Source organism: Sarcophilus harrisii, chromosome 1, assembly GCF_902635505.1.
Source record: "Sarcophilus harrisii chromosome 1, mSarHar1.11, whole genome shotgun sequence".
In the NCBI taxonomy this organism is placed as follows: Eukaryota; Metazoa; Chordata; class Mammalia; order Dasyuromorphia; family Dasyuridae; genus Sarcophilus; species Sarcophilus harrisii.
This window is the reverse complement of record NC_045426.1, coordinates 191,248,201-191,265,035: the sequence shown is the minus strand read 5'-3', so window position 1 is coordinate 191,265,035 and position 16,835 is coordinate 191,248,201. Positions and strand designations below refer to the sequence as shown.

The window sequence follows — 16,835 nt, the reverse complement described above, 5'->3', positions numbered from 1 at the left end:
CTTCTGAGAAAAGCTTATTTTGCCATTTTTTGCTCTAAATTTTCAGCTCTTGATATTGGTCTTGATAATAGAGAACTGAACTCTTTTCTTTTAGAAGGGATAGATAAAAAGTAACAGATAAAAAACAAAATTCCGAAGTGGATCACTCTTGGAAAAAAGGCAAAAATGTTGTATTCTTGAAGGTACAAAATAAGTGATTCACAAAAACTTATTTGTTTAGCCACTTGTATAGTTGGCTTAGACTTAAAGTAAGCCATTTAAAATTCTAACATTGAAACGGTGCTAAATCTTTGACTTTGTTCTTTTTTTAACTGAGGCAATTGAGGTTAAGTGATTGCCCAGGATCACATGGCTAGGACGTGTTAAGTGTTTGAGACTAGATTTGAACTCTGGTCCTCCTGACTCGGGATTCTGTTCACTGCACCATCTAGCTGCCCCCAGCTTAAAATTCAACCTACATTAAATATTGTTTTTCAATAGCTACTATTTAATAATATTCCTCTTCATAGAATGATAGTGTAATATAGTAGTTAGAAGCCCAGTCTTGGAGATGGGAAAGCTAAACTGGATTGTTCTCTTGCCTCTGATATACATTGTCATACTGGACAAATTACTTAACTTCTCAGTGGCCCAGGCAACCCTTTGAGAATTAGAATTATACATCTTGGAGGGGAGGATAAAATGCTAATAATACTATAGAGAAAAAATGGCAAGGATAATCCCGAAATAACAGATACATTTCAACAGAGTGGCCGTGCCTTAAGATACAGAACTCATCTGCTGAATTCATCAGTCCTCAAATACCATATTTCCATAGACAAAGTTCAGGAAACACTTGACCCAGCCTTGGATGAACTGAGGACAATGCTTGCCCATACTGTCTGTCAGAACAGAAGCATTAGGATAGATGGAAGTGCCCTAAATCAGTATGAAGTATATCTTCATAAAATCATGGTAACTGGAAGCAACCTGGAAATATGCTGAATAGGATTCTCAGCAATATAGAACCAAATTATTCCAGAGTTGGAAGGAATTTCCTAATCCAACTGCTGCCTGTTTTCCTTTAAATCATTCTAGACAAATAAGAATTTAGATGCTATTTGAAGACACCAGAGACCTAGAACCTAATTTACCGTGGCAATCCTTTTCACTTTTATATAGGGAAAGTCCACAAATCTTTTTCACACAAACTATTGCCTAGCTTGGGGCAGCTAGATGGCACAGAGGATAGAGCAATTAGGAGTCGGGAGAACCTGAGTTCTGGCCACAGACACTCACTGGGTAATCTTCCTATTTTCCTCAGTTTCCTCATCTGTAAAAGGAGCTGGAGAAGAAACTATGCTTGTATCTTTGCCAAGAAAAACTCTAAAATGAGGTGATGGAGAGTCAGACATGACTGAAACAACTCCCAAAGTTGTCAAGTTTTGCCTCCTCTGTCCTGTACCTGTGCGGGTTTCAAAAATCCAAATACAGTATCTATTAATTTTCTTATGTTGGTGAGTTATTCTAGTAAAACAGTTTATTCTAACACAATTGAATAAATATACTAGAGGGGCAGTATTTTCACCGACTTTTATCAAGAGATAAATGAGCAAATTAATTTTTGTCCTGTATTCTTTCAAAGTTTTTTTTGAGTGTATTCATAAGATTCATTCCAATTTTTAATAAACCTATTGGACACCTTGGAGTTAAAAATAATTCAGTAGGACATAGCACTAGAGAACTTCAAAATTTAATTAAATCCACTTTTTAATTTCGAATGTAAATAACAAGATATTTCCATATATAATACAAAAAGAGAATTGAATATTAAACTTTGAATTTCCATTTCACACCAAAAATAACTTGAATCTTTCTTTAAGCATATATTTCAGATATCGCTTTCAAAATTGTCCTGTGTGTCATTGCTTCCTTCTGAATATCCCTCTGGTTCCCTGTGTGTTTGAAAAAATTGTTTCAATTGAAGTGGTAATAAGGTACCAGAAGGGGTAATTAGATTTGGGAGAGCTGGGTTTAGAGTTCCCATTATCAGTTGGGGGGCGGGGGAGGGGGGTTAGTATTTCTAAACTTGACTCGCTTTTCCTCTTACCTTCTTTCAGTTGAAAACCCAAGAAAGAAGGGGAAAGCCTATTGTAACAAATAATCATAGTCAAGTAGAACAAATCCACATAGTAACCATTTCAAAAACTATTTTGTTTCTGTCAGAAGTTGGGTAACATGTTTTGACTATAATTCTCTGGAGACTATTGCATTGATGAAAATTTTAAATTCAGAGTTGTTTTTCTATACGTTGTTCTGCTTGCATAATCTCTTGGTTCTGCTCACTTCCCTTTGCCCCTGAGTTCATATTATCTGATTCTCAGAAATCATTTCTTCATTTCTTAAATGGCTCAATAACATTCCATTGAATTCATATGCCACAATTTGTTCAGAGATTTCTCCAACTTCTCCGACTTCAGATTTGAATTCTTTGCTTTTCAAAGCAAAACTTCAACGAAGTTTTGTTTTGCACTTGACTTACAAAAAGTGGTAACTTTACTGTTAAAGAACTCCTTGAAAACTAGAATGAACTAAAGACTATGAGATCTTTATGTTCTCCTTCAAATTCTTTGCTTCATAGCTTTTATTTCATTTTTTTAATCTCTTGATTCATTTCTATTAAATTAAATTAAAATTTTAAAATTTAAATTTGTATAGTTCTTCTGGAACATCCTTCCCTCTCCTTCCTTTAAATCTCTGCTTATCTTTATAGATTAACTCCTTTTGAGAGATTTTTTTGGGAGAATCCTCTTCAAGCTGCCTCATGATAGAAAATTCTGCAGGCTATGAATATCTGACCCTTCTCTGGTCAGCTGGAAGTCCATAGGTTTATTTGTTTATGGCACTGGCTTTGTTGACAATAATTTCCATTGCCCATGGGCTGCTGACACTTTTATATACTTTCTGGATGGAAGAAGTCACTTACAGTATTATACTTTCTGGTTGATTTTCTTGATTATTGTTTAGTCTAAAAAGAATTGTGGGAGTTTGCTGAAGTAAATGGGGAAGCTGGTTAGCCCACCTCATTCAGGCGGCTATCTTGGCCAGAAATCTTCCAGTTTATTACTAATTTTGGATGTGGTAATTTCAGTTAATTAATTTCATTTTGATTTATTGGTATATTTTGTTCTTACATCACTTTGATTTCCAAATATGTCCATTCTCCCTTACCACCCATAGAGTCCCTTATAAAAGGAAAAGGAGTGGAGGAGCAAGGAACAGAACAGCTCAACAAATCTATAAAAATCGGTCAACCACGATTGACTGCAAATACTATATTGCAGTGTGCCATACTGTTTTCCACTTGTGCAAAGAAAGGAGGGAAGTGATTTTTCTCTCTTCTCTGGGTCTAGCCTAATTATAATTAGGTAGTTCTCAATCAACATTTATTAAGAGGCATTGAATTGTGGGCCTTTCCAGGAGAGCAGATCTCAACTATCCAACATATGCAGTTCTTTTCTATGTTATTCAATCAGTAAGCAGTTGTTAAGCACCTATTGTTTATCAGGCACTGTCCTAAGTGCTAAAAATAGCCCCTCTTCCAGAGTTCATAGTCTGATCCGGGGAAGATAACTTAGAAACAACTATGTACAAACAAGATGGATAGAATCAAAGGATTATATCAATCAAATCAAATGAAAAGGAAAAGGCCAGCATTAAGAGAAATTAGAAAAGCCTGCTTATAAAAGGTGGCATTTTATCTGGGATTTGATGAAAGCTAGAGAAGCCAGACTGGAGTTGAGAAGGGAGAGAATTCCCATAAATTTTCCCTGGAGTTGGTAGATAGAGGCAGGAATCCTCTGGAGGCCAGTGTTCTCCCAGAAGTTGACCACAGTTTCATCCCACATGCTGAGTGTGGCCCTTTTTTTGTCATGAGGCTATTAGTAGAACATAGAAGTGCTTCAACAATCAGGTGCTCTTGCGTCAACCAGCCAGTTTTTTGTTTTTTGGTTTTTTTTTGGTTTTTTGCTTATACGTATATTGATAACACCCTTTATAAAATTTATCAATTTACAGTATTTCATATGCTCAGAGCACAATGTGCCTCTTCCTTGTCCCCTCAGCTCCTGTGACTTTAACTGGTGTCTCTATCCATGCAAATGATCCAGCTTCAGAAGCACTGCCTGCCTTTTCCCTGAGCTTCAATCCTACATTGCCATTTACCTGTTGGACATTTCAAACTGAATGTTTTAACCTCATTTTAACCTCAACATGTCCAAAACCTGAACTCCATAATTTCCCCCAAATCCCTCCCACTTTGCTATTCTTGTTGAAACGCACCATCATCCGTCTAGTTTGTCAAGTTAGTAAGTTCACTTTCCTAAACTCCTCTTTCATCCCACATATCTAATCAGTTGCCAAATTTGGCTGTTAGCTTTTGCATCTTGCCTCTTTTATCCACTTACACAGCTCCTAGTTTAAGCCTGTGCCACCTCCTAAATTAACTGCACCCGCATCTGAATTAGTCTCTGCTTCAAGTCTCTTCCTACTCTAATGCATTCTACACACTGCTGCCAAAATGATTTTTTCATAAGCATAGATCTTCCCATGTGATTCCCTTACTTTTGTCATCCCCATTAGTTTCCTGTGTGATCAAATACTTGGAGTTGAGCTTTCAAAGCCCTATACAATCTGATCCCCTGACCTTTTCCCCCCCAACTTCATTGTTTATTACTTCCTCACACTGACAATGAGTGTCAAACTTTTCCTTCTGTTCCTCACTCATTATGAAGGCTAGACAAGAGTTGGGAATATTATGAGTCTTCCTCTTCTAAGACATTATTTATTTATTTGTTTTAATTTCTTTATTTACAAAACATGCATGGATAGTTTTTCAACATTGACCCTTGAAAAGCCTTTTGTTCCAAATTATCCCCTCCTTCCCCCCCTCCCCCCATCCCCTCTTCTAGATGGCAGGTAGTCCAATACATGTTAAATATGCTAAATCCAATTATTTATACAATTTAAGATACAATCTTCTACATGAAGCCTTTCCTAATTCCCTTAACTACTTACTAGACCTCCAACTACCTTGTATCCTTGTATGTATATATACCTTCTGCTGTATTTATCTCTAATCTTGTAAATACACACACACAAACACACACAACACACACACACACACTCTTTATATGTCCTTGTCTCCCTCCTCCACTAAAATATAAGCTCTTTGCTTTTAGGGATTGTTTTATGTTTGTATCCCTAGCACCAAGAAAATTAAATAGAATATAATAGGAACTTCATAAATACTTGCTGATTAATACTAATTTTCATTTCATTTATCATTTCATTCATTTCATTTATCACATTTCATTTATCATATAGTTGGAATTTAGGTTCAGTTTGCAATTCAGTTTCTTGTTTGACTTGTAAAGATCGGTATTTTTTTTTAATTCAGATACTGAACGCTGCAACTATTTTTACTTTTGAGAGCATTACTTGATGCAGATATTTAGGTATAGTTAAATAGTGTAAATGTTTTATTAACATTTAATTTTCAGTATAAATTTCCTCTGGTTTCATTTTGAAATATGCCATTTCCTTCTGGCCAAGTAAATTTACATAAAATTAATATATATTTCTTTCATTTATAGCCATTCTAGTCAATTCATGATTGTTTAGATTTAGGCTAAAAACCTAAAAATATTCTTAATGGAAGAGTTTAGTATAATAGTGTTCGTTCCTAAAATTTCACTATAATCTTAATATATCTGTCCCTTTAGGACAGTTTTTGGATATAGAAAATTATTTCTTCCTGTTGCATTTTTTAAAAATGGCATACAAGAGGTGCAGTTGACGATTATATGAACCTGAATGGTACAATATTTAAAAATATTTTTAGTCATTCTGCTTGTAGACATGTTTTTTTTGTTGTTGTTGGGTTTTTTTTTTTTTTTAGTAAAAATTTTTTCAGGCATACACAAATGTGTGTGTGCAAAGCTGCTTTATTAGTTGTGAGTTTTTCAGTGAAAAATGAGAATATAATCCCTTAGAAATATTCCATTACAATAGATCATCCTTATTACTAAAATTATATTTAGAAACAGATAACGATTTTTAGAGCTTTTTTCCCCCTGTGCCAGTGTTTTAACTACACAAGAGAAAAATTGTAATGATTATGTAAAGTCATCCTTCTTTAGAATCAAAATGATGAAGAAAAGACCCTTTTCTTCATCTTTTTATTTGTGTGCTGAACCATTCTAGAAAGATAACAGCCTTTTTACAAATTTCTAGGCAAAGACTATGTTGGCTCACAACCCTAAAATTCATGTATTCAGCAAGTATATTTTAAGCAACTGCTGTGCATTCTGAGGACAATATATTAGGTAACTTTAGAAATGGAAGCCCCAGTATCTGCCTTGTAAGAGTTTATACTATCACTAGAGACTAGTCACATATCATGGAAGAAATTACAAAGCAATAATAGTAAACAGTAATATAGCTGATATTCGTTGTATAGCACTTTTAAGATGTTGTAAAACATTTTGTGAATTATCTAATTTGATTCTCATAATCACACTGTAAGTTAAATACTATAAATATTTTACATATGAAGAACTAGGGTAAAATAAGATGAGTTAAGTGATGGTCAGGCAAATAATTAAAGAATATTAAAGAAGAGATTTCTAAGTCTTCTAATTTCCAAGTCCTGGCTTTTTCCCACTTTACCTTTTCTAGTGTTTAGCATAACATTATAGTTAAGTATCCTAGAATTAGAAGCCAGAGAGTGTTCAGCACTAGTACAGTCTGGAAAGTTTTCTTAAAAGGCTAAATATTGGGTTGCTTTATGAGGGAATTGTGATAAACCTAGAGGACTCAAGAACTCTTCTGATAAAGAGGAGCAAGGCCAACAGCAAAGGAAAACAAATCATTACACCTTTCTGGGACTTTTAAATGAAGGTGGCGGCGAGGTGTCAGAGGGTTAAGATACCTTCCAGCTCTAAAATACATGATCTTATGGACCCAGTTCTTCAATATAATAATTCTTCATTTCCCCCACCCACCCACCCAGCTTTGCCATATGTAAGAGTAACCCTTCTTTATTACCACAACTTCACCATCATCAACTCACACCTGGATCATTGTAACAGTAATCCAAATGATAGATTCCCTGACCTTGAATTGTTTATGACATAATCATTTTATATTTGTCTGTTATAGTACTTCATGTGGTATTGTTGATTGGAGACTGATTGAAGGAAAAATAAGATTAAAAATAAGTATGAAATTGTATGTCTTTGGGACTAGGATGCTCATCATCCTCATTGTGCAGAAATAGAGAAAGGGCTCCTTTTTCTTCCGTAAAGAGTGGGAAGTTTTCGGCGTTTCACATAGAGTAATTGCTATAAAGTTTTACTGAGATGCTTTTTAGGCATTAGGAGTTATAAGATTAAAGGAATAAGAGAATCGGAATAGAGATGTGGATTTGGGGAAAGTTATTTTAAGGATAGTAACTAAAACTAAGAGTAATAACCTTCAAAGTATGGGAAGTGAATTAACTTAAAAGAGTTTTTTGATTCAACAAAAACAATTAAAAGTACAACTTGGTGTTTACCATGTTTCTTGAATGAATGAATACTCCTGGATACTAAGAACACTATTCCTGACTGATTAGGGGATTTAGAGAAGTACAAAAAAGGTAAATATTTTTAAAACTAAAATTTTGGAAAATGCATTTATTTCCTCTTTCCAAAAATGCTCCCAAGATAGATCATATTTAAGGATGCAAAAGGTCTTTTGAAATTACATATTAAAAGTAAAATTATTTTCTGATCAAATAGTCAACAAGTTACAAGGACACAAACAAGTTTTGTAATGAAACAGAATATTATAGCAGAAAATATTTTATTTTGGAACTAGATCCTTTTGTTTCTTTTTTTCCTACAGTCTTAAAAAATTTGAGAAACTGAGAATTGATATGCCATAAGAAATAATCAAATTCAGTCAGTATGGGGAGAAAAACTAGTTAAAAATGGAATTTTTATAGTTTAAACAAACTTTTATCATGTCACTTTAGTCTCATAATTCTGATTTTAAAAGTAAAATAAGATTTTTTTGTGATACTTATTCTTACCAAATTTGAAGTTTTTTAAGAGATTAGTACTTTGTTGCTATAATACAGATTAAGCTTATTTTTTTCTTTTTTTTTTTAATAGAATTTAACTCCTTCCAGACCTTCAATTCAGTTTCAAGGACTCCAGGGGGTGAGTATTCTTTTTATTTATTAATTTTTCAGGGAAATTTCCCTGATTTTCACTTATACTTAAATTTCTAATCTGCTTTTTTCACCTGTTCCCCTTAGAATCAATGATAACTAAGGGTAGTAGTCATCTTTTGCTCATGGTTTGCTCCATCTTTGTGAACTTAAAAGTAGATATATGTAACTAAACCATAAATTACTAAAATAATTTTTAATATGTAAGAACAAGATATGGATTGTTTTTTCTTTCTCCATTTTTACAAGCTATATGTATAATTAATCATATAGTCCAGCTCCATTTGATTATACCTTACAAAATTAACTATTATAAGGAAAACTTAAATTTTAAAATTAAATACTGATTTGTCATAATTAAATCTTGGAAGAACTTTTTAGCACTTGATTTATAAAATGGAATGAGTTTCCTTTTTAAGTAGTCAGATCCCTATCAGAAATGTTTTAGAAAGTGTTCTTACAATTGGAGAAAGCTGGTCTACTATCATTAAAAACAATTATAAACAATTGAGTTTATGGCTCTCTAATTGCCTTAAATATTGAGTGTAATATGCAAAATTTCCAAATTCATTTGAAGTATATAAATATAATTTATGAATGGAAAATTAATATTTTTTTATAAATATAGTAGTAGGTTTAAATTTTCTGAAGCTTCACTTGGCTACATAATGACAAAAGCTTCAAGCAGGATATTCATTAAAGAGAAACCTATAATTAAAATTGATAATATATATATATATATATATATATATACATTAAGGAAATAAAATATAAATAATATTAATTTTATGGAAAAGCAAATAGGTTCATTCTCTCTATACACTTCACACAAATGAAAACCCCCTCCTATAATATGTGCATTGATTATATTTTTTAAAAAAACATTTCTGGAAGAAAAGTATTTGAAGGGAAAACTTTGATACTACTTGTCTATTTTTTTAAACTACATAAGTGAAATGTGCTTTTGTTTTTGTTTTATTTTTTAGTTTGAAAAATAAAAGCTATATACACCTTTTTACAATTTTAATAATCCCTGGGACCAAGGATTTCTTAAATTGTAAGAATCCCCTTTCCCTCCCTAAGTCTGTGTTCCTCTTTAGTAAAAGTCTTCATGTGTCAGGGCTGAGCCATATACATAGGATTGTTATAGTGAGGTCACTTTGCCATTTCTATAACTGACAATTCAGATGAGATGTAAAATGAAGCTCCTTTATAGCTTGGATTTTGCTTTGGGAAAGGCTAGGCTCCAGTGCATAATGATGTAGTAGTTTTTTAAGTTTAAGGAATGTTGGCTTACTTACGATTAAGGAGTTTGAAAAAGACCTTAGAAATACAGTCCAATTCCCTCTCTTTTCAGATGTGAGAACCAAAGGATTTGTTAAAAGGCATACTGGGTAGTAAGCATAAACTTCTGTTTTAACCCCTGGTTCTTTTGTGAATCTGGGGCTCTTTAACATTGGCTTAAAAGTATTTCTTTTCGACAAGTGAATCTTTATGGCATCCTTTAATTATCCCAGGCATATATAGGAAATCCTTAGCATTCATGGTGATAAAATTCTAGCCTGTTGGAAGATTTTCAACAGTATCATAGGGGTGAGGGAAGAATAATATAAAAGTCAGAACCTAATCTCCTTGTGCCCCCTTTGCAGATGCATGACTATCTCATGTCTTTGTCTATTTTCTTTTTTCCTGTCTTCTCCCAGTTGGGGAGGGGACACAATTGGTCAGGGAGACACCTAGCCAGAATCAGACATACTGGCCTGGCCCCAGAAGGTGGGGGAAGGCCAACATTTGCAGCATTGGAAATGAGTCTTATAGTTAAGTACTAGTAACTCGGGCATTGTAAAGAAGGTTGACTTTTTGTGAAACACTGGCTACCTCCAGGGCCCTGAACAGAATTGGTTTTATCTTGAATCATTCCAACTACCTTTCAGAACTTTTTCCTCTTCCATGTGGGAATTGGGGAGTGAAAGTTAAGAGGTAAGAGTTAAGAGTAACAAACAGGTACTTTAAACTTTTGGTCTTCCTTACTCTAATGCCACACCTTCCTCCTCCTACCCCCACCCACACTTTAACTAGTTCAAATGGTAACAATGAGAATTCAGAATTGTTTAGTAACTTGTACCCACCCATCCGTTCCTCCTTTTTGCCCAGCTCTCTGCAGTTGGAGGCTCAGTAAAAATAGATTCATTGCTGGGAAGATAGCTTTGGTTAGCAAAACCCACGGCAAATTTGTGAAACAATAAATGGGAGTCTCCTGAATTTTATTTTTACATTTGTCTCAGACACTCTGGTAATAAAACCTAGTATAAACCTTCCTGAAGTTTGTCTTGGTCTCGGCCTGTACCACTGAAAAGGACACAGAAATTTTATGTGTAGAGAACAAATCTTGAACTCAAATCTTTTTGACCACCTTATGGCTATCTATTAGGCTGCACTATATAAATGAGACTTGAAAACTTTCTGTGTTTTTCTTCCGAGGGAAAATTTAATCATTTTTTATGGAGCAGTTGCTATTTCTGAGCTATTCATACCTCTTCTTTGAAGGGATTCAGCAACATTACATTCCTTAGGTGTTAGCCTTGGTTTCAAGTCTGCATTAATTGTCATGCCTGTTTAGTTTATTAGCCTATTCAAAGATGAATTGAAATGTTAAAATTCCAGTGGGGTCTTAAAACTGAATATACTTACCTCTTCTATTCTACCTGCTGTTGAATCCTTCATGATACAGATTTTTCTGCATTGGTTATCATGCCATTATTTATTATGTCTTTGGGAGACTAGTTCAAGTGAACTCTCAATTTAGTTCTTAATTTAAATTTTCCTTTAAATATGTGCAAATTGGAATGTTAAAGAAGCAAGTTGCCTTTTCTTTAATAACTCAATTTAATTAGTGAAAATTCTAAATAACTTAATTCCCTGGCCTTCTATATTATAGTTCCTGTTTTGAAGTATACAAAGTGAATAGGTTTTAATATTCTAGCTTTCTAAAACAGTTCACATAATTTGATTGTCCTATTTACAAAGCACTAAATGCTACAATAAGGAGAAACGGGGAAATGTTCCAAGGAGAATTGGAAATTCTATTTACTGTATGTGAGGAGCTCTTTATAAATCTCCTGAAAAAGAAACAACATTCACATTCTGAACCTCCTTGTAGTTCTCAAACCCATACTAGGATGTTCATATCTAAAGTTTTTTCAGTGACTATTATGTTTCTTTTATAGATAAATATTATTTATAGAAATATTATTTATATTTATATTATATACTCTATTTGAACTATTGTCATGCTAACATTATTTAATTCAAAGGACTGCAATGATAATATGCCAAGCCTCTTTTATATTTATTTCCTCAAAACCTTATTTAAGTGTAGAATATAATTCCTTTAGGTACTTGTATGTATATAACATGGGAAATGTATATAACATGGGAAGTTATATATAAAATATACATATTTTATATATACATATATTTTTATATTTTATATATAAATGGGAAATGTATATAACATGGGAAGTTATATATAAAATGTATATAACATGGGAAGTCTCAGCATTGGTGTACTTAAAAATACTTGATGGACTGTATTATACATTTTCACTCACTCAATTCACTCAGGAAAAATATCAGATATTTCAAAAAAGCACATCTAGAATATAAATTGCTGGGACTTCCTTGCCTTCAAGGAGTTTGTATTCTAATGGGGAAGACAAAAAAATACATAAAGTATATCTAAAAAACATGCAGCATAAATTAAAGTTAGTAAAATACATATGTGCTTACATACACATACACAATGTAGAGTAATTTGGAAGAGGGTGCAATAGCATTTGGACAGGAGAATTCAGAAAATTTTTTATCAGGAGATTGTTTAATCTTAGTCATAAGGGAAGGTACCTGTGAGGGTTAGGTAAGAAGAAAATACATTTAAGGCATGAGGAACAACAACCAGTGCATCAACACTGAGAGATGAAATGTTTTGAGTGAAGAACAAAGAAAAGTCCTGTTTTGATTGGATCCCATTGTGAGAAAGAAATATCCATGAAGGCTAGAGATAACGTAGATTGGAGGCAGGTTGCATTGGGCTTTATAAATTAAACAGAGAAGTTTTTATTTGATTAAAGAGATGATAGGAAGCCACTTATATTGGTTTTGAGTAGGAGAGTCATATGGTATGCATTATAGGCTAGACTAACATAGGAAGAGAATTAAGTGAGGGAGACCAATTTTACAGTAATCTAAAGGAAAGGAGATGAGGGCCTAAACTGAATTGTAGTTCTATGAATAGAGTGACGAGGTAGGAGGCAGAAACAGTCATAATTGACACTTGAGTTAGACATGTGGAATTAGGAAGAGTGAGAATAGTTATGAATCTATGAGGATGGGTGGTACCTTCTGCAAAAATAAGAGACTGGAGGAAGGGGAGGAATTTGAGGAGAAAGTTCATGAGTTCTGTTTTGGACATGTTGAGTTTAAGATGTGTCTAGAACTTCCAGTTTGAAATATCCAATAGGCAAATGATGATGGAATTAAACAACAGAAAGAAAACTAGAAAAGTATAGATCTGGGAGTCATTTGCATAGATATAGGATAGTTAAACTTTTGCAAACTAATGATCTTGACTAGAAAGATAATAATATAGAGGAGGAAATGAAGAGGATCTAAGACAAAAACCTTGGGGAACACCCATGGTTAGAAGTTGTAATATGCAGGATTAACCAGAAAAGGAGACCAAGATGAAATGGTCTTCTACTTCTACCCATTGAGGTAGAAAAGAAAAACTAGGAGTATCCTATCATGTAAGATTGAAAGATTAGAATTATTAAATTCATATCATTAGTAATTTAGGAGAAAGCAATTTCATTTGAGCGAGATCAAAAGCCAGATTACAGAGAGTTGAGGAATGAGTAAAGATGAGAAATTTAAGGCAGTGCATGTAGATACCTTTGTAGGGACTTAAGCTGATTGATTTAAGGGAGGAGAAATATATATTGGAAAGAAAGAAAGAAAAAATATGCATTGGAGAAATATACTGGAATCATTGTAATGTACAATCCCTGTCTAGTAAAGGACATGGAAAATGTGAAGATAGAATGAGTGTATGAGGAAGGAAGGAAGAAATATCAGCTTATTAATTAGGACCATGCTTATTATACTTTGCTCAATTTAATATGACGGTTTTAAATTCTTCATAGTTCATTATAGTGACTATCATGCTATCATTTTATGAGTTGACAATATTTTTAGATTTTTAGATTGCATATATGTGTGCATTTATTTTACTCTTGCATTTATTTTTAAGCTTTTTTTCAAAATATATGCATTTAAGCTTTTTTTCAAAATATATGCATAGTTTTCAACATGCAAATTCTTCCAAATTTTTTTCTCCTTTCTTCCCACCCTCTTCCCTATTAGACATAGTAAGTAATCCAATGTAGATTAAACATATGTAATTCTTCTATACATATTTCTACAATTATCATGCTATAAAAGAAAAATAAGATCAGGAAGGAAAAAGTTAGAAAGAAAACAAAATACAAGTAACCAAAAAAAAGTAAAAGTACTATGTTGTGGTCTATACTCAATACCCACAGCCCTCTCCCTGGTTGTAGATGGCTCTCTCCATCACTTTGTTGAAAAGTGCCTTGTTACCAGAATTAATCATTACATAATCTTGTCACTATATACAATGTTCTCTTGGATCTTTTCACTTCACTTTAGCATCAGTTCATGTAAGTCTCTCCAGGCCTTTCTGAAAATCCTGTTCATCATTTCTTATAGAACAATAATATTCTATAGCATTTACATACCATAACTTATTTAGTCATTCTCCAACTGATTGGCATCTACTCAGTTTCCAGTTTTCAGTTCCTTGCCCCTAAAAAAAGGCTGCTACAAACATTTTTGCACATGTGTATTTTTCCAATTTTTTTCTGATCTCTTTAGGCATTTCTTAGCAACAAATTCAATTTAGAAACTAAGAAAAGGATTCACAGTTAAAAATTAGTAAGAACTTTTATATGGCTCATACCTATTAATAATTACATTAGTAGTATTATAAAAAATTTTGACTTCACATGCCCCCTCAAGAGTTTTGGGGCCATAGTCTGAAAATCACTGGACTATGTTCCAGAAAGAGTAAATGGGGAATATAGAGAAATGTGAGAGAAAGTTGCACGAAATATCAGTTTGTGGAAGGCCCAGCACTTAGAACATGTCATAGTACCACTAAGTACTAGGACTTAGTACCCAGCACCTAACAAATGTTTATTGACTGACTTAACTATGATCTGGGTCTGGCACATAGTGAGCTATGCACTTAGTAGTATTACTAAATGCTAATTGACTGATTCTTAGGTATTTATTCAATGGACATTCTAGAGAAAATTGTATCAATACTGACATTCTTACTATAAATTAAACTAAACAAGAGAAAGAAATTGCAGCTAAATGAAAAGATGGGGTGTTTTTTGGCACTGTTTCCTTTAAAAAAAAAAAAATGCTATTTACAATCTCATTCAATATTACCACACGTTAGTTGTTTAGGCCTGGGATCTACAGATAGAAATATTTTTCACTAGTTACAAACCGGAATTTTAATTACTCCAGTGAATCTGGAATCTTAATAGTGTAGATATTCCCTCCAGTGATGCAGATAACAACCCATCCGTGCCTGTCCATATTGTACAATTCTTATCTAAGTCCTCCCATGAATTCATTTCTGCAGAGGATCCACCCAGTGTTCCAGGGGCCTTCATGTTCTCTTGACATGCAAGAATAGTGAGGAAGCCCAAAGCCTGTGTGTCAGTTATCTCTTTTTTCACCATGTGACTATCCCCTTTTAAGCTACACACTGCTTTAGAAACACCCTTTGTAATACTTTCCCTATCTTTTTACACAGGCTTATCATGGGTGCTTGGTAGATGATAGCCAGATATCATGAAATTTTATGTCTTGTCTTTGGCTACACAGGAAAACCATCTTTGCCAATTTCTTTATATGCTTGCATAGAAGAGCCTGTGTACCAATCTTTTATTTAGCTGAAATTTCTGTCTATCTTATGGTTTCGTTTATAATAAAAAATAATATTATAACATAGTGACAGCATGATATACAATTATGTTTATAATTATATACATCTTACATATAATAACATATAGTACTAATTGTATAGTGAGTCAAAATTTATGCAATTCTGTTTTCTGTATATTTCCTCATTTATAATGTGTTGCATTCTGACCATGCCCATCACATACCTATCTGATGCCTTTTGGGCAGTGATCCTTAATTTCATTTTTTGGAGGCTGCTATTCCATGTCTTGCAGTCACATTATATCACTGGAAGAGTATTGGTATTAAAAATAAAGGCTCCTGTGTCAAGAAGAAACTTGGGAGTTTAAGAGATAATAGTAGCACCTACCTCCCAGGGTTGTTATGAGGATCAGATGGAATAATAGTGAAGTGCCTGCCACCTAGAGCTATGTTAAACATTAGCTATTAGTAATAGCAGTAGTAACGAGTAGTATTTGGTGCTCACCTTGCCCATCTCCCATTTTTTCAAAAGTTATTTGTGACTTATTACCAGAAGACTCCTATGTAGTGTACAAGTCTTTTTTTTTTTTTTTTTTTTTTTCTGAGGCAATTGGGGCTAAGTGGCTTGCCCAGAGTCACACAGCTAGGAAGTGTTAAATGTCTGAGGTCAAATTTTGAACTCGGGTCCTCCTGACTATTTCATTGTATTTTGCCATTCTTAACTGTGCTTATATATACACTGGAGGAAATCAGTATCAAAGTGTACTTTGATTTTATTTGAATTATCAGTGCATTAGCTGCACTTAATTAATTCCTGATAGTCTTTGTGCATATGCTTATCCAAATGTCCATGAATTTTACAACTTATTACCTTTGTCTGCACAGTTAAATCACCTTTGCCAGTTCCTTTATTTGCCTCTCTAAGAACTAGTACCCCATCTTTTCATTTAGCTGCAATTTCTTTCTCTTGTTTAGTTTAATTTATAGTAAGAATGTCAGTATTGATACAATTTTCTCTAGAATGTCCATTGAATAAATACCTTAAGAATCAGTCAATTAGCATTTAGTAATACTACTAAGTGCATAGCTCACTATGTGCCAGACACTGTACTAAGCTGTAGATACAAAAAGACACTCCCCCCCAAAAAAAAAAAAAATTAGTGCATACCCTTAAGAAACTTGCAATCTAATGGCGATAGCCAAACATGTAAGCAAGTATATACAAATATATAAGTTGGGAATATTCTCAGAAGTGAAGCCTTAAGATTAAGGAGAACTGGGAAAGGCTTTTTGCCATGGGGGCAGCCAGTGAAAATGACCAGAATTAGGAAATGGAGTGCTGTGTTTGGAAGGAACAGTAAGGAAGTCAGTGTCTTTGTGTCATTGAAGACAGGGCAGTAAGGTATAAGAATAGAAAGGCATGTGGTAAAGGGTCTAAGTCATGAATGGCTTTTACAATTGATCACAAAGGTGATAGGGAAGCACTGGAGTTTAATGAATGGGGAAGTAACCCCATTATAACCCCATGGTTATAAACCTGCAT

General features: G+C 33.6%; 1 protein-coding gene across 1 annotated transcript in view; it reads left to right on the top strand.

Annotated features, from left to right (window-relative positions):
* The window catches only part of ELL2 (elongation factor for RNA polymerase II 2), an 82,212-nt gene that overhangs the window by 7,693 nt on the left and 57,684 nt on the right, over positions 1–16,835 (top strand). The window contains exon 2 of the mRNA XM_031967874.1: positions 8,196–8,243. Coding sequence (XP_031823734.1) covers positions 8,196–8,243 — 48 coding nt within the window. The remainder of the gene's footprint in view (positions 1–8,195; positions 8,244–16,835) is intronic.